The sequence below is a fragment of the Hemicordylus capensis genome, chromosome 7 (genome assembly GCF_027244095.1).
Source record: "Hemicordylus capensis ecotype Gifberg chromosome 7, rHemCap1.1.pri, whole genome shotgun sequence".
In the NCBI taxonomy this organism is placed as follows: Eukaryota; Metazoa; Chordata; class Lepidosauria; order Squamata; family Cordylidae; genus Hemicordylus; species Hemicordylus capensis.
In genome coordinates this window covers 14528569-14550263 of record NC_069663.1, presented here as the reverse complement: position 1 = coordinate 14550263, position 21695 = coordinate 14528569, and the positions used below count along the sequence as shown (strand labels likewise).

The 21695-nt window shown below is 47.1% G+C and overlaps 1 protein-coding gene across 10 annotated transcripts in view; it reads left to right on the top strand.

The window, feature by feature from the left end:
- The window catches only part of TMEM200B (transmembrane protein 200B), a 58393-nt gene extending 41392 nt beyond the window's left edge, over positions 1-17001 (top strand). For 8 of the 10 annotated variants that reach the window (XM_053268827.1, XM_053268821.1, XM_053268819.1 and 5 more), the window contains one exon: positions 14925-17001. In XM_053268827.1, coding sequence (XP_053124802.1) covers positions 14977-16296 — 1320 coding nt within the window. In that variant the 5' untranslated portion in view covers positions 14925-14976 and the 3' untranslated portion in view covers positions 16297-17001. Of the gene's footprint in view, positions 1-14604; positions 14741-14924 lie in introns of all 10 variants that reach the window. The other 2 variants (XM_053268822.1, XM_053268824.1) reach the window with 1 other exon arrangement.
- The last annotated feature ends 4694 nt before the right edge of the window (positions 17002-21695 follow it).

Genomic DNA, 21695 nt, shown 5'->3' with positions numbered 1-21695 from the left:
ACAGCAGAACTCCCTCAGACAGCTTGGAAGAGAGTCTTGCTTACGTTCTCCAAACCCCAGCTCAAGCAATCGGAACACAGGAAGCTGCTGTCTACTGAGTCAGACCCTTGGTCCATCTAGCTCAGTACTGTCTATACAGACTGGCAGGGGCTCTCCAAGGTTTCAGTTATGAGTCTCTCCCAGCCAGAGATTGAACCTGGGACCTGCTGCATCCAAAACCGATAGCTCAGTTTTGTCTGTCTGGTTTCAGACAGGAGTCTTTCCCAGCTCTACCTGTGCACTTTCCCGATGACACCCTAGAGCAGCAGTAAAATGCTTCCGCTTGGCAGGATCGTATTGAAAACGACCCCCCAGCATCTCAAACTCCTACAAAGGGAAAATACAGCTATTTTTCTGCAGCGGACGTGCAGCACGAACAATGTTGTAGCACTAATGATGCAGGAGAGGAATGCTGGCCTTGTGGTAGCAAGCATGACTTGTCCCCTTAGCTAAGCAGAGTCCACCCTGGTTGCATATGAATGGGAGATTAGAAGTGTGAGCACTGTACGATATTTATTTATTTATTTAATCAAATTACCCCGCCCAAACTTGTGTCTCTGGGCGGCCAGAGATATTCCTCTTAGGGGATGGAGCCACTCTAGGAAGAACATCTGGGGTTCCAGTTTCCCTCCATGGCAGCATCTCCAAGATAGGGCGGAGAGAGATTCCTGCCTGCAACCTTGGAGAAGCTGCTGCCAGTCTGTGAAGACAATACTGAGCCAGATGGACCAATGGTCTGACTCAGTATATGAGAGCTTCCTTTGTTCCTATGTACATCGCAAAGATAAAATCCAAAGTAGGGCGTCGGAAATGTGAACGGCACCTTGCTGTCAGCACAGGGACTGCGGTGTCACAACACAGGAAGTATGGAAGCACACTTAGGAGATCTGTAGTGATACTGTGGGAAGGGTTAATCTGGAAAGTGCCCTGGAGATGCTGCCAGGGATTGAACCTTCTTGCCTGCAAAGCAGATGCTCTATCCCTGAACTGTGGCCCCATCCCCAAAGAAGAGAGATCAGGCTGCAGTTACACAGAAACACAGGAAGGTGCTTTATACTGAGTCAGACCCTTGGTTCAGCTAGCTCAGTATTGTCTACACTGTCTGGCAGGGTCTCTCCCAGCCAGGGATTGAACCTGGGACCTTCTGCATGCAAAACAGATGTTCTGCCACTGAGCTATGACCCCATCCCGCTATCTCCTGAGCTCTGGAGAGTTCCTGAGACCTGGGAACCATGGCCTCATCTCCTGAGCTCTGCTGGTACTCCGAACTGAAGGGCAAGGGCGACCACAAATAATGACCAGCTGTTATTCCAGTTCAGTTCAGTTCTATTTCGGTCTCTGACCAGCAATACAGATAAAACTTTCAACATTCATAGCAATTCATCCTAATGTTTAACGATGGGATCAGTTATTAGAGTCTGTCTGGTTCTGTTGGCCACCCCACGAAATTTGGTAGCATTATATGTAATGTCAGAGTCATTGGTCAGCAAGAAGAAAACAAACCATAAAACCTCATCTGAATGGCCTGGAGAATTTCTTAGTAAAGGTGCTATAAGAGAGAGATGAGAATTGTGATAAAAAGTACCGTATAATAAAACATGAGTTACAGACTCAACTGTTCCATCTTCACACTGGCATACTCAGCGTGGTATAGTGGTTAGAGTGCTGGACTAGGACCGGGGAGACCCGAGTTCAAATCCCCATTCAGCCATGAGACTAGCTGGATGACTCTGGGCCAGTTACTTCTCTCTCAGCCTAGCCTACTTCACAGGGTTGTTGTGAAAGAGAAACTTAAGTATGTAGTACACCACTCTGGGCTCCTTGGAGGAAGAACAGGATATAAATGTAATAATAATAATAATAATACCCATTCCTCATCAAGAATCTGCTTAAACCTACCCTCCAGAACCACTGACAGAAGAGCATTAAAATGTGCCAACAAGAACATTCTTCTATACTTAGGCCCCATTAATGTGCTAAGGTTCCTAGCTGATTTGGAATTCTATATTTGGTTCCCAAGATAAAACTGAGTTGTAGCACATCTTGGATCACTATCGGCATGCGATATCTGCTCGCTTGGCCCATTCATGGCCCCACGCTATCATAGCTCAGGAGAGAAGCCAAGTAAACAGAATTTCTTCACTATGAGTAATTTCCATCATGACCGAAAGCCATCCTTCAGAATCAAAAGTGCCAAAACCTTAGGGAGAAAAATAAGCTTTAACCATAAATTACATACCACAAGCCAGTCCCCAGTTTCCCCACTTGGTACACCTGCCTCTAAATGTAAAATCACATTAGGCACACAGCAAGCCACTTAAAATAGGCTTCTCAGAAACATGGTTGGGGTTGTTTCTAAGTCAGCAAAACTGGAATATAAGGTGATCTGGGCACCATACAGGAGATGGGCTAACGCTTTAGTTTCGTATAGTATGATAGCAGCCAGGATAAATTGTCCACCTATAGTTTGGAAAAAAGCCAAGATTGCTGAAACACTTCTTTGATGTTATGCCAAGCTAAGATTTGTGGATCTGTGGGCAAAATCATGGAAACACCTATTTCCTAACAAACAAACAAACACACTTATTTATTTATCAAATCTATCTGTTTGTCTGTCATATTTCCATACCACCTGATATATACATCTCTAGGCAGTGTACAAAAATTTGAAACACAATATAAAACCAAGTAAAAATGTTAAAATGTCAAAAAATACAATGAAAACCATCTCATAAAATAGGAACAAATTGAACATTAAATTTAATTAAAAGTTAAATTTCAGTTAAAAGCCTGCAAAAACAGGTGCTACTTGAGGATCTTCCTAAAAGCGAACAGAGAAGGAGATGCTCTTATTTCAGCAGGGAGCTTGTTCCAAAGCCCCGGGGCAGCCACAGAGAAGGCCTGGTCCCGAGTCGCCACCAAATGAGCCAGTGGCAGCCATAATCAGACCCCTCCAGAAGATGGTAATAGGCGGCAGGGTTCATGACAAAGAAGGCACTCTCTTAAATACCTGCACCCAAGTACCTGTGCCCAAGCCATTAAGGGCTTTATAGGTAATCATCAGCACTACAAATTGATAGTTTGAGCCAGTTTTGGAAGGGCGGTATATAAATAAAATAAATAAATAAAATAAATGCAAATATAATGAAGAAATAACATTGAGATTAATGTTTTGCTTCCCAGTCAATCAGTACAGCTGACAAGAAACTCTGGTACTTTTGAAGCACCTGCTCCTTTGCAACTCACACAGATAAGTACATAAGAACAGCCTTGCTGGATCAGGCCCAAGGCCTATCTAGTCCAGCACCCTTTCCCCCACAGTAGCTCCCGAGTTGCCTCTGGGGAGCCCACAAGCAGGAGATTATTATTATTATTATTACATTTCTATCCCACTCTTCCTCCAAGGAGCCAGAGCGGTGTACTACATACTTAGGTTTCTCCTCACAACAACCCTGTGAAGTAGGTTAGGCTGAGAGAGAAGTGAGTGGCCCAGAGTCACCCAGCTAGTTTCATGGCTGAATGGGGATTTGAACTCGGGTCTCCCCGGTCCTGGACCAGCACTCTAACCACTACACCACACTGGCTCTCTGAATGAAGGTAGATGAAAGTAGGCCCCCTCTCCTGCCTTTGCTCCCCTGCTGTGGGATTCAGAGGCATCTCATCTCTGAACCTGGAAGTGGTCTATAGCAGGGATTTTCAACATTGGGTCCCCAGATGTTATTGGACTTCATCTCCCATAATCCCTAGCCAAAGGCCACTGGGACTGAGGATTATGGGAGTTGAAGTCCAATAACATCTGGGGACCCAACATTGAAAACCCTTGGTCTATAGTCATCAAGACTAGTAGCCATTAAGAGACCTGTCCTCTATGAATTTCTCTGCCCCACTTAAAGCCATCCAAGCTGGTAGCCATCCTCACATCTTCTACCAGCTTCATCCTCCTTGAGCCAGAGTTTAGCTAATTTCTATCAATTTAGAAATTAATACAAAATCCGTCCCCTTTGGGTCTGTTTCTAAAGCCGGCAGAATAGCCGCTTTTCACTTAGAGAAAGTGTGCAAACATGCAGTTTACATTTTACTTACAGTTACTTGACGAATTGGCTGGTTTTAATGGCTTAGCAGCTGGACAGTTAATTGATGTTTTAAAACAAATCTTTAATTGGTTCACAGTGGGGGACACAGGCTTGCACTCTGGCGACTACACAAGGAATGCACTTCCCAGGAAAACATGCAGGTGTTTGGCTTTCCTGTACTATGGTTGTGCACTTAAGCATAATGTGCTTTTGAGTACACATTGAAATGTGTGAGGCATGCACACCTGATTTTTAAAAAGGGGAATTAAGCACTAGGGATGTGCCTGAAGCGTGGTTTGAAGCACAGTTCGAGCATATTTAGGGAAATTCAAAAGAGACCTTTAACAAAAAGGAGATCAGGTGCTTACCTGCTTTCAGCTGCCCTTTCCAGCTTCCTGCTATGGTTTATGTGCATCCCCAAAAGCCCCGCATGATGTCAGCACACACATGGCATCTGTGCATATACTTGTGCCATTTGTGTGGTCGGCATGGTGTTGCTGACCATGCAGATGGTGCCCACAGATGCGCAGATGCCATGTGTGTGCTGACGCTGCACAGGGCTTTTGGGGATGTGTGACACCCCAGCAGGAGGCTGGAAGGGGCAACCTTGTGAAAGGTCCCTTTTGAATGTCCCTAAATATGCTCAAACTGCGCTTCGAACCATGGTTCAGGCACATCGCTATTATACACAAGACCTCTGGACAAGCTTCCAACTTTTAGGACTGGAAACGTGGCGATAGGAAAGGTTGACAGAAAGAAGTAACCGGGTAATTTGACAAGAGATCACTGAGCATTGCTCCCTCCTTGTCCTTGTGTAGGTGGCCAAGAAGGTTATGTTGAAAGGGAACTATTTTTAAACACCCTATCTGTGAGCAGTCTGTGATTGTGACTCCTCTCTTTCCACGGAGAACGGGTGCAGAAGCAGCCAAGAGTTCAGTGCTGCTGTGCCCCTTCTCCGTGGCTGCTAGTTTGGGAGACAGCCATGCCTAACTTGAAATAATAATAATAATTATTATTATTATTATTATTTTATTAATCAACGCTGTGCAGCTTTGGACCTCCTGAAGTTGCTGGGCTACAATTTCCAATCCCTGGCTATTGGCCACTGTGGCTAGGGATGATGGGAGTTGTAGTCCAAGGGGGTTCCGTACCTGTGGTACTCCAGATGTTGCTGAACTACACCTACACTACATCATCCTCAGCCATGATAAGTTGTAGCTGGGGATGATGGGAGTTGCAGTTCAGCAACATCTGGAGGACCACAGCTTGGGAGCCTCCCTGGATTACAACGGGGGCCCCAAACCACAATGTATGCAGCATAGCGTAGTGGTTAAGAGTTTGGACTAGGACTAGGAAGACTCGAGTTTGAATCCTCATGAAACTCACTGGGTGACTCTGGGCCAGTCATGTATCTTTCAGCCTAACCTACCTTACAGGGCTGTTGTGAGGATAAAAATAATCATGTACACCATTCTGAGCTCCTTGGAAGAAGAGCGGGATATAGATGTTAAATAAATAAATAAATAAATAAATAAATAAATATTCATTTAAATATACCCAAATGTGTAAATGTAAGGCATGCACACCTGATTTTTTTTTTACACATCTGTATTGCCACTGTGGCTGGGGATGATGGTAGTTGTAGTCCAAGGGGAATTGTAGCCCTTTTCTCGTTCTCTCTCTCTATATATATACACACACACACACACCACTTCTCAGCAACACAAAAGTTCTCCAAGCAGTTTACATAGCGAGGTAAAATGAAATAAAATGTAAAGATGGACCCCCAAGGGGTTCACAGTCTTCAAGAGATACACGGGAGACATCAGCAGTGCTGCTATGAATAGCTATATATTACTTTTCAACAAAAATTCCCAACACGAAAAGTTCCCATAGAAAAGGACTCACAATCTAAAAATAAACTCAAGCTGGACCCCAGCGACAGCCACTGAAAGGATGCTCTGTTGCGGGGGTGATTTGGGTCGGTCACTCTCCCCCTGCTCAGTAGAAGAGAACCACTGCTTTAAAAGGTGCCTCTTTGCCCAGTTAGCAGGGGTAGTTGAGTCCCTGTCCCAAAGCAGCTCATAATCTTAAGAGAAAGAGAAAAAGACATAAGGGAGGGATGTTGTATGGGGAGAGAGTATTTTTTAATTAATTGATTAAGAATTTTTCCATATTGCTTTTCAACAAGAAGGATTACACAGCAAAAGGAAAAAGAAAGAGAGGATAAAAATAACCTCTGAGCTCCTCGAAGGAAAAGCAGGATATAAATGTAATAAATAAATAAACAATAAATAAAATAAATAATATCTCAAAAGGGTTTGGGAGATGCCGCTTAAGTCACTGGCAGGACCAGTACATAGGATTGAATTGTGCTCCCCGCTACTCGATATGAGAGCCACCACTTTCACAGGGGCTTCTTTGACCCGGGGAAGAGCAGAGAATGCTTGCTTGCTTGGTTTTTTTTATGTTTATAACCCACTCTTTGGCCGCTGTTGGCTCCCAAATTAAACATCCAATTAAACATCTGTCAGAAGATACCGTATAATTTGCATTTGTGTTTTGGATGGATGGAGCTGTCCGTTGCTGGGGATGATTGTGGGTGGAGCGGCTTAGATGTGAATCCATCTTTCTCATTCCCAGCCTTCCAGTTGCCGGGGGTGAGGGTGTGAGGGGGATGCTAGTCCCTTGGTGCTGCTGTGGTATCTCTTCTTGATACTGGAAGTGACTATGCCCAGATGGGCAGCCTTTCGTCATTGCTTCCCCTGTACGAGTATTTTTAATTTTTGATCAGATGAGGATAAGACAGAAAGTATGGTACTGTAATGTATTGTGCTGTGCTGTGCTGTACGAGTATTTTTCATTTTTGATTAGATGAGGATAAGATGTGATGCTGCTCATCATGCGGCTGTTGTTTCCAATGGGCAGAAATCATGGCCTCCCATCTTGCAAATCTGTTTGTGCAGTTGCATGAACGTTTTTTAAAAAGAGCACGCAGCAGCTCCTGTGGTGCCAGCAATGCCTGCGGGAAGCTGTGCAGGATGTCAGCCACTGGCTGGCATCCTGACTAAATTACTTGACAGAAGCCCTGTTGAAATTGAGCCGTCCTTTAGCGTAATTCCTGAGTAGTACTATTGAGTAACTTAGTCTGGATGACAGCCAGTATTCCAAGGGAGGTCTGATCAGCGTAGAACAGAGTGGAGCAATTATGATCTAGACACCATGCTTCTGATTAAGATTGCACTAGTTTCTTAAGTGAGTGGTGTTTTTTTAAATTTCGATTTTAGATATTCCCTAGGTGATGAATAAATGAAAATGGATGGTGTACTTGAAATCAGAGCTTGCAAGCTTTTGATGCCTAGATTAGGCTTTCTCCTATTTATCAAGGCTAGATTTATCTGGCACATCTGACTACAATATGGGAGATGGAGGCAGGCTGTAGAGCTGGGATGGGAAGTCTTTTAGACATCATTTCTTGCATAATAATTATGTCCCATATCAAAGTCACCCCGTCCTGCTTGTGATCTAGGCGACAGCCATGTCATCCAGTGGGAAGGGATTCCCAAGACGGGAACATAGGAAGCTGCCATATAGCATCTCAGACTGCTGGCCCATCTAGCTGTTTTGTCTACACAGAATGGCAGCAGCTTCTCCAAAATTACAGGCAGGAGTCTCTTCCAGACCCATCTGGAGATGCCAGGGAGGGAACTTGGAACTTCTGCATGCAAGCATGTAGATGCTCCTCCCAGAGTGGCTCCATCCCCTAAGGGGGAATATCTTACAGTGTAGGGATGTCCACGAGATGGATCTTGCATTCTGTTCCGAGGTCGGAATGGAACACAAGATCTGTTCCGTCAGACCGTTCTAAGCGCCATTTTGGAATCCATGTTTATAATGGCCTGGTGACCATTTGTGTAGTGGTACTGATCATGCAAATGGCCGCCGCATGTGCACAGACACCAGAAGAGCGCCATTTTGGATTCCAAAATGGCGCTCGGAATTCAGGGAGCTTGGATTGGGGGCCATGGCCATTCTGTTCTCAGCTCGGAACAGGCCCTTCAAATGAAGGGCATTGAGTTCTGAGCTTGGAACACTCGGAGTACCCAGTTTGCAGTCTGAACATTCCAACCATGAACCATTCTGCACATCCCTATCACAGTGCTAACAAGTAGTCTCCCATTAACATGCAAACTAGGGAGGACCCTGCTTTGCAAAGTGGACAGTTAATGCTTGCTTCCACAAGACCAGCAATCCTCCCAAGATACAACTTGGCACTGGAGTTCCCTGGAGTTCCCTGAAGCATTATGTCGGGAGTGGGAGGTATCCCTGCAGCAGTTCTCACGTTTATTCCCAGCAGCGGCGCAATGCAGCCTGAGCTTGATCAGTCTCCAGGAATAAAGAGCAGCAACAGGGCACCGCAGAAGCGTCTGCTCTGCTTTCTCAGACACCCAGAAGGGACATGGGAATTCAGGAGATTTAGCCACCAGCTAGGGAAGTGCAGATTTTTCCCTTGCAGACCTTCCTACGTGTTCTCTTGGCATTTTTCTCCCCACTGGTGAAGAAATAAATCTGGGATATGTCATGGGACTTCTGTCAATTTTTTAGCAAGATTAGGCATATTGAGCTGTGCTGAATGTTTGACGGCGAGCCTTCCCTGTGTGAAAAAGGAAAGGCTTTTGCGGGAGATGTTTCCCAAAAGGCCCCCATCCCAAAGTGCCTTTTTCATACCAGTCTGCTGCTGTCTGAAGTAGGGCACAGAACTGGCTGGTCTGGTTCAGTTGGAGTCTGAACTGGACCCAAACCAGTCCAGGCTGGTTTGGTCCGACACCCCCTCAAACCCCGCACCCTGTTCAGCCTGGGGGCGGAGTTCACAAGGGTTTATTTTATTTTATTTTCTAAAGAAAACTTCTCCAAAGTGGCAGGGGTGTTGGTGATCTGTGGAGTTTCCCCCTCCCCCTGCCGGCCTCCCTCATTTCCAAAACCAGCTTGTTCGGCCATTCTTTGGCCCATTCGGGCCTCCCCCCCAGCACGGTGGCCATTAGAGGCCCATTGTGCAGGTGCAGTAGCCTCCAAAATGGCCACCGCGCCAGGGGGAAAGGCCCGAATGGGCCAAAGAATGGCCGAACCGGCCGGTTTTGGATGCATGGGAGACCCATGGGGGAGGGGAAACCTCTGTGGACACACACCCCGCCGCCTTGGAGACCCCCCCCCCGAGAGGGTAAGTTTAAATTTAATTTAAATCTAAAACAAAAAACACCAACTCGAGAACCCCCTGCACGGTCTGGGGTTGGACCAAACAGGGAGTGGTTCGGTTCAACCTTGAACTGTCAAACTGAACTGGTTTGACATCGAACACGTAGTCTGCAGCTCGTGTTGGCTTTAGCAGTGGCTCTTCTGTGTAGTTACGAAGGTGTGGCCATGTTGCCGGTCAGAGTTGGCAATGTGAGAGCATCTCTTGCTAGGGTGAAAACAATGCCAAAGAATGTCCAAAGAACATAAGAATATCCAGTTACATCCCGTCCGGTCAGATCTTCTCAGATGGCCCTTCTGCCGGTCTCTGATTTCCGAGAGGTTCAGGGTGCTGGGACCCGTGAAATGGCCTTTTTTGGTTTTGCCGCACCACTTCCCCCTTCCCCTTCAGATTCATTTAGCTCCTTCCTTATTGATTTTTAAATCTCTATTGAAGACTTTTCTTTTTCGCCAGGCTTTTGCCCTGTTGTTTACCTATTTGGTTTTTCTTTCTTTTTTGTTAGTTACTTTAGCTTTTAATTTAGAATGTAATTTTAATGCTGTCTTGCTTTGCATGTTTTTGTGCACCGCCCAGAGTCTTTGGAGTGGGTGGTATATTAAATGTTTCTAATAAATAAATAAGAATAGCCCTGCTGGATCAGGCCCGTCTAGTGCAGCATCCTGCTTTATACAGTGGCCCACCGGATGTCTCTGTAGCTGTAGCTAATTGAGGCTGTGGAGGCTCAGCGCCCAAGCGTTGCCTTAATGCCAGGTCTTTGGACAATGCCATATGGGGGTGTTGCGGGCAGGCTGCTTGAAAGCCTGAGGGAGACACACTCCTGCTCTATGAACCCTTTTGCCATCCCACACCGCCCTCCAACATCTCCAGCAGCGGGGTGCATTTTGCAGGGGAAGAAAAATCTTTCCAAAACCTACCTTCACCCATTTCAGCCCAGCCCTAGAATCAGGCCACCAGACCTGACACCATGCATGGTGTAGTGGTTAGAGTGCTGGACCAGGACCGGGGAGACCCGAGTTCAAATCCCCATTCAGCCATGATACTAGCTGAGTGACTCTGGGCCAGTCACTTCTCTCTCAGCCTAATCTACTTCACAGGGCTGTTGTGAGGAGAAACCTAAGTATGTAGTACACCGCTCTGGGCTCCTTGGAGGAAGAGCGGGATATAAAATGTAAAAATAAAAATAAAAAAAATAAAAATAAAAACATGCATTATTATTGTTGTTGTTAGTAGTAGTAGTATTGGCTGACATCTGGACTACCAGGATGCAGCAGCTGGCTGCTCCTAATGCATCAAGAGACTTCCGCACTCCCACAGCATGTGGGTGTGGGGAAGGAGTGATTTTTTGCTCATTTTCTCTGCCTCCACCAGTTCTCTGTGCTATCTGAAAATATGTCCCTGAGACCTGTGTGACACTCAGAGACGTATTTTTGGAAGGCAGAAGGCACTTCTGGAGGCAGAGAAGATCAGCAGAAATTGTTCTCCTGCATATGTCATGAATGGGGACATCTTTGCTTTCTTAGGATGTCAGCCAGTGTGTGGCAGAGGACTCAGTCAGTGCTCCCTGTAACAGAGATTTCTAGATGTTATTGACTACAACTCCCATCACTCCCAGTCAAAGGCCATTGCAGCTGGGGATTATGGGACTTGTAGTCAACAACATCTGGAAATCCCTGTTACAGGGAACGCTGTTGTGTATGGATCCCAGTGTGTATGGATCAGACCTTGGTTGTAGCTCTGTAAGCTAAATAAAGTGTAATTCCCTCTCTCCCTATTTCTTTTGGAAGGATATGTTGTAAAGGAATTTGCATGGATATTAAAATCCTGCCATCTCCTACTCATATGACATTCTCAAAAACAGCACACGTTCCTGATCCTCTCCAGTTTAATATACAAATTTGGAGAATTATTGCACGATAGGGTGGCGAAGATAAACCATCAGACTTTGATGGCCTAGGCTAGGGAAATAGTCTGATTTTTAAAAAAGAAATGAAAAGAGTATCTTACAAAACCTGAAAGCTTAAACTCTCAAAGTCCCTAGCTAGGAACTGAGCTGTCACTGTCTTCTGTAATGCTAATAACATTTACATTTCTGTAGCATCTTGTCCCATGAGCTGTCAACTAGGCTCTTCCCCGCCCTTCACCCCACTGAAATAGAAATCCGCTGGCGGGGCAGGCAGTGCAGTTCCGGGGGTGGGCAGAACGGAAGAAATGGTGACTGGGTCACAAATGGCCAAGGAGAGGCAACGGAAGGTAACAGCCTCCATGGCTGACTTTATATTTAGCAAGGTCGAATGCGCCGTGCTCAAATATGGAATTAATCAATTAACTTGAGTGACAATGTCAAGGAGACCTACAAGTTAATGTTGGGTTTTTTTATGTATTAAAAAAAAAAGCTTATATAACCTTTCTTGGGAATTCTAATAATAAAATCATGATCTTGAACTCTTTACAAAGAACAGCCTTCCCTAGCTGTTCTTTTATGCGCTCGCTCTCTCTTTAACATTCAGAGATTTGTTCCTGCCAGGCAAAAGAGAACAGTGTGGTGTAGTGGTTGGAGTGCCTGATTAGGCGGGTGAAAACCTGGGTTCAAATCCCTGCTCAGCCCTCAAGCTTACTAGATGACTTTGATCAGGTCAGCATTTCAGTCTGACCTACCTTTCAGGGGTTTGGTTCTGGTTTGGTTCAAGAAAGCTGGGAGATTTTAGTTTTGGAGTTCAGTTCCTTTTCACTGAAAACAAACCCCCTTTGAACTGGGTTCTGGGTTCAAGTTCTGGTTCGGTTCAGCTGCTTTAACAATACACACTAGCATGTGTACCAGGCATGTGTACACAAGACCAGGAGAGCTGGTCTTGTGGTAGCAAGCATGAATTGTCCTTTTTCCTAAGCAGGGTCTGCCCTGGTTGCATTTGAATGGGAGACTAAATTTGTGGGCACTGTAAAATATTCCCCTTAGGGGATGATGATGATGATGATGACATTTCTATCCCGCTCTTCCTCCAAGGAGCCCAGAGCGGTGTACTACATACTTCAGTTTCTCTTTCACAACAACCCTGTGAGGTAAGTTAGGCTGAGAGAGAAGTGACTGGCCCCAGAGTCACCCAGCTAGTTTCATGGCTGAATGGGGATTTGAACTCGGGTCTCCCCGGTCCTAGTCCAGCACTCTAACCACTACACCACTGTACATGGGGCCGCTCTGGTAAGAGCACCTGCCTGCTTGCATGCAGAAAGTTCCAAGTTACCTCCCCGACATCTCTCAAATAGGGTTGAGAGAGCCTCCTGCGTGCAACCTTGAAGAAGCCACTGCCAGTCTGTGTAGAGATAATACTGAGTTAGATGGACCGAAGGTCTGACTCAGTATATGACAGCTCCCTCTGTTCCTTTTAGAACTGTGCATGGAAACTGGCCATTAGCCAGCAAAGCTGTTGAAAATCAGTTGAGCCGTGTCCCCTGCCAGTTACTTTTAATTGAGGGTCTCGGTTCTTAGGAAGTGCAAAAAATTGCTCCGCCAGACGTGAAAGCAGCCGGCTAGTGTCAAGGCTGTCGTAAGAGGATCAGGGGAAGCGAAATAAGCTAGATGAGCGTTAGAGAGATCCTGCACAGGCTGATAGCCCAAAATAGGGCCGTATCCATTGTGTGGTTTTAATAGTTAAGGATGCGCGTGAAATTCTCATGAATCCCATCAAGAGAAATGAGCCCGCTTCCAAGGAGGCTTCCAAGGAGCAGCCTCTCCCCGCTTGACCCTTGAACACATCAGAGTTTGCAATGGCACCGGGCAGATTTTGCAAAACGGCAGAGGGGCTGATGCCACCCACATTGCCAGCAGGAGCTTAAGGGGCTTAATGCAACTTTCTGAGGCAGATCACATCTCAGATGGTAATTAAAGTTAGTTATTCTCAGTGGGGAGCAGGGAGGGGGCCACAAGCACATTAGAAGCAATTGCAGGCTAGAGAGGAGGGGGAGACATAATCTCTGGATAAATGGAAGGCGAGCTTAAAAATGCCGGCACTTTTGCTCAGTTGCACCTGGAAGAGACAAAGGGAAACCACAGGATGCCTCCGTCATCAGGCACGGCTTAAGTTCATGTTGTTAAAAGATTAGCTGAAATATTTCTGAAACTTCGTCTTTCCCTCCACTTCCAGAAAATCTCCGTCGGCGAGATTGCGATAGTTTGACAGTGTTGAATAGGAACGCAGTTTTCATTACAAAGCTTGAATGCTTAATTCCTTTCCCTCTGAGGCTAATCACACCGTAGAATGATGAAAATTGCGGGGAGGAGTTCAGATGGAGATTGCTGGGGCTCTCTGTGCATCTTGCGTAGGTCTGAGTAGTGCCTCTGGAACAGTCGTCTACTTCTTCAGACGTGATCTTAGTCCTCGATGCCAGTGCATCTTGGCGAGTAGGACCTCGCAAGGTTCACCATCATGGCTCACAGGCTGTGCAACGTTCCTTCTGCTTTGTAAAGAAATGGATGGATTGGATACAGGACTGCACTTGTGCAAATGCAGTTGTGCAATCGATGGCCATTGGAAAGAATGAGCATCGATCAGGCAACAGTGTCTCCACAAAGGCGCTCTTGCGCAACTGTGCGTGCGTACAAGGCAGATGGAACATTTCACTGTATGTTTAGCTGTTTATTTTCACCATACATGCCCATCTTTCCCTCTGTTTTTCTCTCTTTTTCTCAGTCTCTTTCTCCTCAGCCTCTTCTCTCTTTCTCCTTTTAAAAAGGACCACGGAATGATAGGGGAGCCGTTGGTGATGTGTGACTCTCCTTAGGATAGGAACATAGGAAGCCGCCTTATACTGAGTCAGACCATTGGCCCATCTAGCTGAGTACTGTCAACACAGACCGGCAGTGGCTTCTCCAAGGTTACAGGCAGGAGAAGGCCTCTCTCAGGCCTATCTTGGAGATGCTGCCAGGGAGGGAACTTGGGACCTTCTGCATGCAAGCCTGCAGGTGCTCTTCCCAGAGCGGCCCCATCCCCTAAGGGGAATATCTTCCAGTGCTCACATGTAGTATCCCATTCAAATACAAACCATTTTGGAAGGGCAGTATATAAATCTAATAAATAAATAAACCAGGGTGGATCCTGCTTAGCAAAGGTGACAATTCATGCTTCCTACCACAAGACCAGCAATCCTGGGCATGACTCCATTTCTCCATAGAGCCCATGAGCCATCAGCACCATCTCAGGGGAGAAATGCATATAGTGATTTTTGGCCATGTCCACCCCCCTACAGAAGGACCAATGGTCTGACTTGGTATAAGGCCGCTTCCTGTGTTCCCGGTTCTCAAGTCGGGACTAGAGAGACCTTTCGCCCTTCTAACTTTGAGTCTGTGATTATGGACAGCATTGCAGAAGAAGAAATGGAAACGGTGAGCTGTTAGGGTCGTGAGCAGAGCTTAGACCTGGGAGTCCTCCACTCATTCGCTGGTAGTAATTTTCAGGGTGGGTTTGCTCTTGCTCCTCTGCCTACTGTGTCGGAGGGGGTTGGAAGCTTTGCTGGTGTGCTTTTTGCTAGTCATGCCTTCTCTTTCTCTTCTTTCCCCCCATGGCAAGATGGCCTGTGGACAAGTCTGTGGCAGCCTCAGGTGCTGAAGCCCGAGGAGCCATGAAGAACCATGAGCCTTCGGGGAAGAAGCCAGCAGGCACGAAGGCTCCTTCCCGGTGGCGCAGGGGCCGGTTCCGGCGGAAGGTCCCCTCTGAGGTGACTGTGAAGGGGAAGCTCCGGATGCGCTCGCCTTCGGGGGCCTTTGTGATCGTGGGGGTCTCCGTGGTCCTGGTGGGCATGATCATCGCTGTCATTGGATACTGGCCCCACCGCAGTCTGCACGGGACGCGGCCCAGAGGTAGGCCAGGGAACTCCAGTGCCACCGATGAGATCAAGAAGGAAGTGAAGGTCTCTCCCCACCCCCTCCCTCACAGCGAGAAGCTGAAGCTCATTGGGCCCGTGATCATGGGCATCGGCCTGTTCATCTTCATCTGTGCCAACACCATGTTGTACGAGAACAGAGATATGGAGACCCGCCTGCTGATGCAGAGGGAGCTCTATTCCATGAGCCTGAGCCTCCCACAGGATGCCAGCCAAGCGAGCAGCTACTTTCAGAGGAGGCCTACCCCGTCCACGCTCCAGGCCAACGCAGAGTGTGTGGAAGGCTGCTATGAGGTAGACCTTTCGTCTAGTGGCTTCCAGTCCTGCTCCAGCCCTGTGAAGAAATGGGTGAACAGCTGCAGCTCAAACAGGCTCCAGACAGCTGCCCAGTTCCTTCCCCACCAGAGCGTCTCGCCTTCTCTTTCCCTCTTGAGTGTCCGCTCAGATGCGGGCAACTCTGTGCCCGGAAGCCTCGGCCTTTCCTTCGCTCGCGGAGCTGAGTCAGTCATCTCTTCTGCCGTCAACGCCCTCTCGCTGCCCCTCATTAAGCTCAATAACTGCCTCCTGGAAAGCCAGGGGGTCTCCCGGGTGGCAGTCCGAGACTTGGATAGCCATCACGCCAGGTTGCCGGAGGAGAAGGAGGAGATTCTGAGGCTCTCGTGGACTGTCGTACCCTCAGCTCTGCAAAGAGGCGAACTCAGAGACAGCCATGTCGTCATTGATATGGAGACTGAGCCTCCCTCCGCCACCTCCATTGAGAGACTCCTCCGCCCTGAATGTACGAAGCGAGGATTCAGTTCGGAGACTCAGATCCCTAATTCGGGCCACTCCAAGTCCCTGGACCTAGGCTGCCCAGGGGTGGTTTCTGTGGCTCCCGTCAAGGACCGGAAACACAGGAGCTGGCCTCGGCTGGACCACATCGGCCTCATCAACTATGCAAAACTGGAAAGGGGCGGGGAATCCTCCGATAGGCTTCTAGAGCAAAGTAGGGAGCTGATTAGGGGTGGGAGCGGGCAGGCATCTCGGGAGGTTGTCATAGAAACCGGGTCCACGGTCTGACTCTGCACCAGGGGACCACAGTTTCGCCTATTCTGCCATGTCACACTGGGTGTTGCTGGGAGTGTCACACTGGGTGTTGCTGGGACATGTGTATATATCTGGAAATGGACTGGGCAATGATGGTTTCTTCAGTTGATGCCACTGAAGAGGAGGCACACTGGATGATACTCAATCTGTTGGGTATTTTTCCCCTTCAAGGGCCTGTTTCCTTCTTGCCTTACAAGAGTTTTCTTCAACCCTTCACACTCTTTATGGGAAATCTTCACTCTGAAGTGAAATGGACGGAAAGTTCCAGGGGTTTTTTGGCAGCAGGGGCGGGCGGGGGACTAGTATAACTGCGGGGGGAGCAATGGACTGATTTCAGAACCAATCAACTGGTGCCTCCTAAGTAACAAAGTTCGGGTTTTTAAGTCACGAGATTATATTTTGTAAACGGAGTCTCTTTCTGAGCTGTTTGAGCTCAGCTGCAAATCGTTGCCTGTGGTCTTTTCCCCCCAGGTAGCAGAATGGGATTTTATTTTTATTTTTTTGGAGAGAGATATTCCTTCAGTTTTATTGCTGATCTCTTAACTTGGGCTCTGAGAAAGCCAAACATTCTAAGTACAGTTCTGCAAGTTGGTGACTCCTCTTTTTCCTAACTTTTCAAGAATCGCTGGGTATGTGCAGCCAAATAGGGTTATTAAAAAGTTGCCTCGCTGCTGTGAAGATCTTGAGTCGTTGATTGGTCTTAACAAGAGGTTGGGATTTCTCTTTTCAAGAAGTTGGTTGCAGCTGATAGGCGTCTCTTGAGAAAATGTCCTCTTTTTCCATTAGCTGTTTTTAGCCAACTTTCCTTAAGGAAAATAAGCTTATGAGATCACGCAGCTCTGTGTGTGTGTGTGTGTGTGTGTGTGTGTGTGTGTGTGTGTGTGTGAGAGAGAGAGAGAGAGAGAGAGAGAGAGAGAGAGAGAGAGAGAGAGTCCCCCTATCAACTTCTCAAAGCCTGGAACAATTTGGACCAAATTTGGTATAGTTGTAGGGACCCATAGGGACACCCCAACAGCATAGTTTGTGATGATGTAATCCACCTCAATTCAAGATGGCGAATGTGTGACTGTTTGAGGTGCAAGCAAGGTTAATTTTAAAAAACAACAAAAAACCTGTAGAACCCCTGAACCAGCCCCGGGGGGTTCGGCTCGACCTCAGCCGCGGAGGGGGTGGAGGCGTGTTCGGTGAGCCCTCAAGCCAGACTGGTTCAATGTCAAACCAGCTCGCGGTTCAGCCAGTTTGCACATCCCTAATACTCCTGCCTGAATCCTTGGAGAGCTGCTGCTAGTGAGTGTAGCCAATATTGAGCTAGATGGACCAAAGATCTGACTCAGTATAAGGCAGCTCCCTATGTTTCTGTCCCAGCAGGAGACAGGCCTCCCCAAAATCCCCCAGTGTGCCAGTGTTGGAAGGAAGTATGGAGAGTTTAAAATGGCAAATGGGCATTGATCAGTTATAAGCAGATCATCTTTGAAAACCAAGGTCAATGTTAACCATTTGTGTTAGAAACATTCAAAGAAAGAAGCTGGTTTAAGTCTAAAGTGGCTGGAGATCCTTGTAGTAACTATGAGGGCTACATTGTTTAACCAATTAATTGATTAGATTAATCAACTAAAAAAAGTTGTGATGAACTAAAGGGTGCCCTGAATAATGTGGCAGAATAAATAAGTAAATCAATCAATTATCTGCTTGCCCGCTTGCTCGTATCTAGCTGAGATGCTGTTCTCTCGAACGGTGCCATCATCCTATACATCTGACATTAGGATATGAGACCTCTGAATGCCTAAGGGGAGGAAAACATTTGGTTTTCATTTTCCCTTTCTGGTTCTGAATGCCTCTTGCCACATTCCTTTCACATTTTTCCTAGTTCCCTTGCCATGACCTAAGCCACCCTCCAACATGGGAATGTGTTAAACTGAACGTATTCCCCCCTTTTGGTTTGTTTTAAGGGAAGGTGGCAAGAAAACCCTCTTGACCTCCTTACCCTCTTAAATGCTCTTTGGTAGAACATAGGAAGCCTGGTATAAGGCAACTTCCCCGTGTCATAAAACTGAGGGGAGGGGGCTATTAGCAATAGAATGCTAGAAGTCAGCTTCTGTGAGGAAAAGTAAACGTCAGTTTTGCATGGGAAGCACACTTCGTTTGGGGCCAGGAGCATAGGCACACAGGAAGCTGTGCACTGAGTCAGACCCTTGATTCAAGGGTCCAGCGTAGTGTAGTGGTTAGAGTGCTGGACTAGGACTGGAGAGACCCGAGTTCAAATCCCCATTCAGCCATGAGACTTGCTGGGTGACTCTGGGCCAGTCACTTCTCTCTCAGCCTAACCTACTTCACAGGGTTGTTGTGAGGAGAAACCTAAGTATGTTGTACACTGCTCTGGGCTCCTTGGAGGAAGAGCAGGATATAAAATGTAATAATAATAATAATAATAATAATAATAATAATAATTAATAACTCATCTAGCTCAGTATTGTCTACATTGACTGGTAGCAGCTCTCCAAGGTTTCAGGCAGGAGTCTTTACCAGCCCTACCTGGACAAGCCAGGGATTGAACCTGGTGCCTTCTGCATGCAAAGCAGATGCTCTTCCACTGAGCTACAGCCCCATCCTGATGCAATCAACAAGACCATAGAAAGCACTTTAGTGACACTGAAATAAATGAGGCCTATGGCCTTCCCACCCAGGGCTCCGAGTGAGGAGAAAGCAAAGGCAACAAGCTGTATGATTACACCCTTTTACCTCCAGTGTAGAAACGTTATGTGTAGAAGGGGGTGGGGGAGAAAGAGATGCGATATTGCTGGAGCAACATGGAGCAATTGAGACCTGTGGCCTTCCCACACAAGACATCTGCCCCTGCTAACAGGGCAAAGAGACACCTTTTTAAGTGGTGGTTCTCTTATATTTAGCAGGGGGAGAGCAACTGGCCCTATCCAGCCCCAGCACAGCATCCCTCCAGTGGCTGTTGCTGATGTATATCTTATGTTTCTTTTTAGACTGTGAGCCCTTTGGGGACAGGGAGCCGTCTTTCTCATTCATTCATTCATTCTCCATCTTATTTATGTATTTATTAATTTTCTATGTAAACCTCTTTGGAAACTTTTGTTGAAAAGCAGTATATAAATTCTTGTTGTTGTGGAGAAGAAGTGTGCTCAGATATTTGGTTCCAGGAAAAACACTGACCTCCAATCGATCGTTTGGGTAATCCTGTCAAGCAAAATTTGGAAGTGGCCGCTTCCATGGCTGTGGCAGCTTTGGGGTGAGCCTTGACGGCAGGGCTGCACAACTTGATGACGGCGATGAATATTTATATGCTGCTTTTCAACAAAAGGTTCTCAAAGCAGTGTACATAGATATAAATAAAATTATTATTATTATTACATTTATATCCCGCTCTTCCTCCAAGGAGCCCAGAGCAGTGTACTACGTACTTGAGTTTGTCTTTCACAACAACCCTGTGAAGTAGGTTAGGCTGAGAGAGAAGTGAGTGGCCCAGAGTCACCCAGCTAGTATCATGGCTGAATGGGGATTTGAACTCGGGTCTCCCTGGTCCTAGTCCAGCACTCTAACCACTACACCACGCTGGCTCCTGTCCCCAAAGGGCTCACAATCTAAAAAAGAAACACAAGGTAGACACCAGCAATAGCCACTGGAGGGATGCTGTGCTGGGGATGGAGAGGGCCAGTTGCTCTCCCCCACTTCTAAAAGGTGCCTCTTTGCCCAGTTAGCAGGGGATCAGTGGTCTGCCTCGGTATAAGGCAGCTTCCTAAGGGTTGAGAGAGACTCCTGCCTGCAACCTTGGATAAGCGGCTGCCAGTATGTGTAGACAATACTGAGTGAGATGGACCAATGGTTTGACTCAGTAGAAGGCTGCTTCCTATGTTTGGTATAGGGCAGCTTCCTACATAGCACAGTGCAGATGCTGGCCTACAACTCCCATCCTTCCTGGCCATTGGCCACTGTGGCTGGAAGATTATGAGAGCTGTAATGGCGCAGCGGGGAAATAACTTTCCTAGGGAGCAAGAGGTTGCCGGTTCGAATCCCTGCTGGGATGTTTCCCAGACTATGGGAAACACCTATATCTGGCAGCAGCAATATAGGAAGGTGCTGAAAGGCATAACCTCATACTGCACGGGAGGAGGCAGTAAGATATTCGCCTTAGGGAAGAGCAGAAGGTCCCGAGTTCCCTCCCTGGCTTCTCCAAGATAGGGCTGAGAGAGATTTCTGCCTGCAACCTTGGAGAAGCTGCTGCCAGTCTGTGAAGACAATACTGAGCTAGATAGACCAATGGTCTGACTCAGTATATGGCAGCTTCCTATGTTCCTATGAGGCAATGGGAAACCCCTCCTGTACGCTACCAAAGAAAATCACATGGCTCTGTGGTCGCCAGGAGTCAACACCGACTCGACAGCACAACTTTAGTCAACAACAGCTGGAGGGCTGAAGTTGTACAGCTCTGAACTTTGGGGTGCTCATGGGGTGGGGGGCTTCCTTTTTAAATTCTACTTCTTATTTTCCATATCATTATAGCACAGTTCCAGTCCCCCACTTAATTAAAAAATTAAACTCAAATACTGCTAATAGGAACCAAAAAACCAAATTTCGTCCATGAACACATGTCCTTGCTTCTAGCAAATTATTAAAACAACACAAAGATTTTTTTTTAAAGCAGCAAGCCCAACTTCAAAGTGCTAATATTTCCATTGGAACATTCTGGTTAAATTGCCTAGTCCAATGTGTTATACAACAATCCCAGCTTTCAACAGAATTCCTCATCTTAATGATGCCTTCCCGGGTGTGGGAGCTTCTGTCCCATGAAGCTCTTTGAAGGCTGTCCATCTCCCCTCTCTGGCACTGCACAAACCCTCTCGCAGGCAGGGGAAGAGATGTGTTGACCTAAGGAATTGCACTCTCAAGCAAGCTGTCTCCCATGCTTAATCTGGGGGGTGGGTGGGACATGGTGCTGCGGGCACCAGATCGGGGCCAGAGCAAAAGCTGTGCCAGAGGGGGGAATCTTTTTGCGTGTGTTTGTGTCATCAGTAGCAAAAGCCTTGTAGCCCCGAATGCGCCATTGAGGGTTGAGCAAACTGGGCATCTTGCCAGCAGACCGGAGGGCTTCACCTGATTCAGAATCAATCTTGAAATCAAATCAAACTCTGCAGTCAAAACAGCAGCTGGACGGCTGCCTGGAGTACAAACCACCCAAGATCAGGTTTATCCGCTTCCCATAGCCACTTCAGTGAATGAGCTGCTACTTCCTTACACCTGGACCCCCCACCCCGGCAGCTCTGCCCTATAGCCTCTGCTGGGGAGGTGTCAATCAGCATCCAATTGGTGCTGAGGTTTCGGAGGCCAGGTCCGTGCCCCGCCAAAAT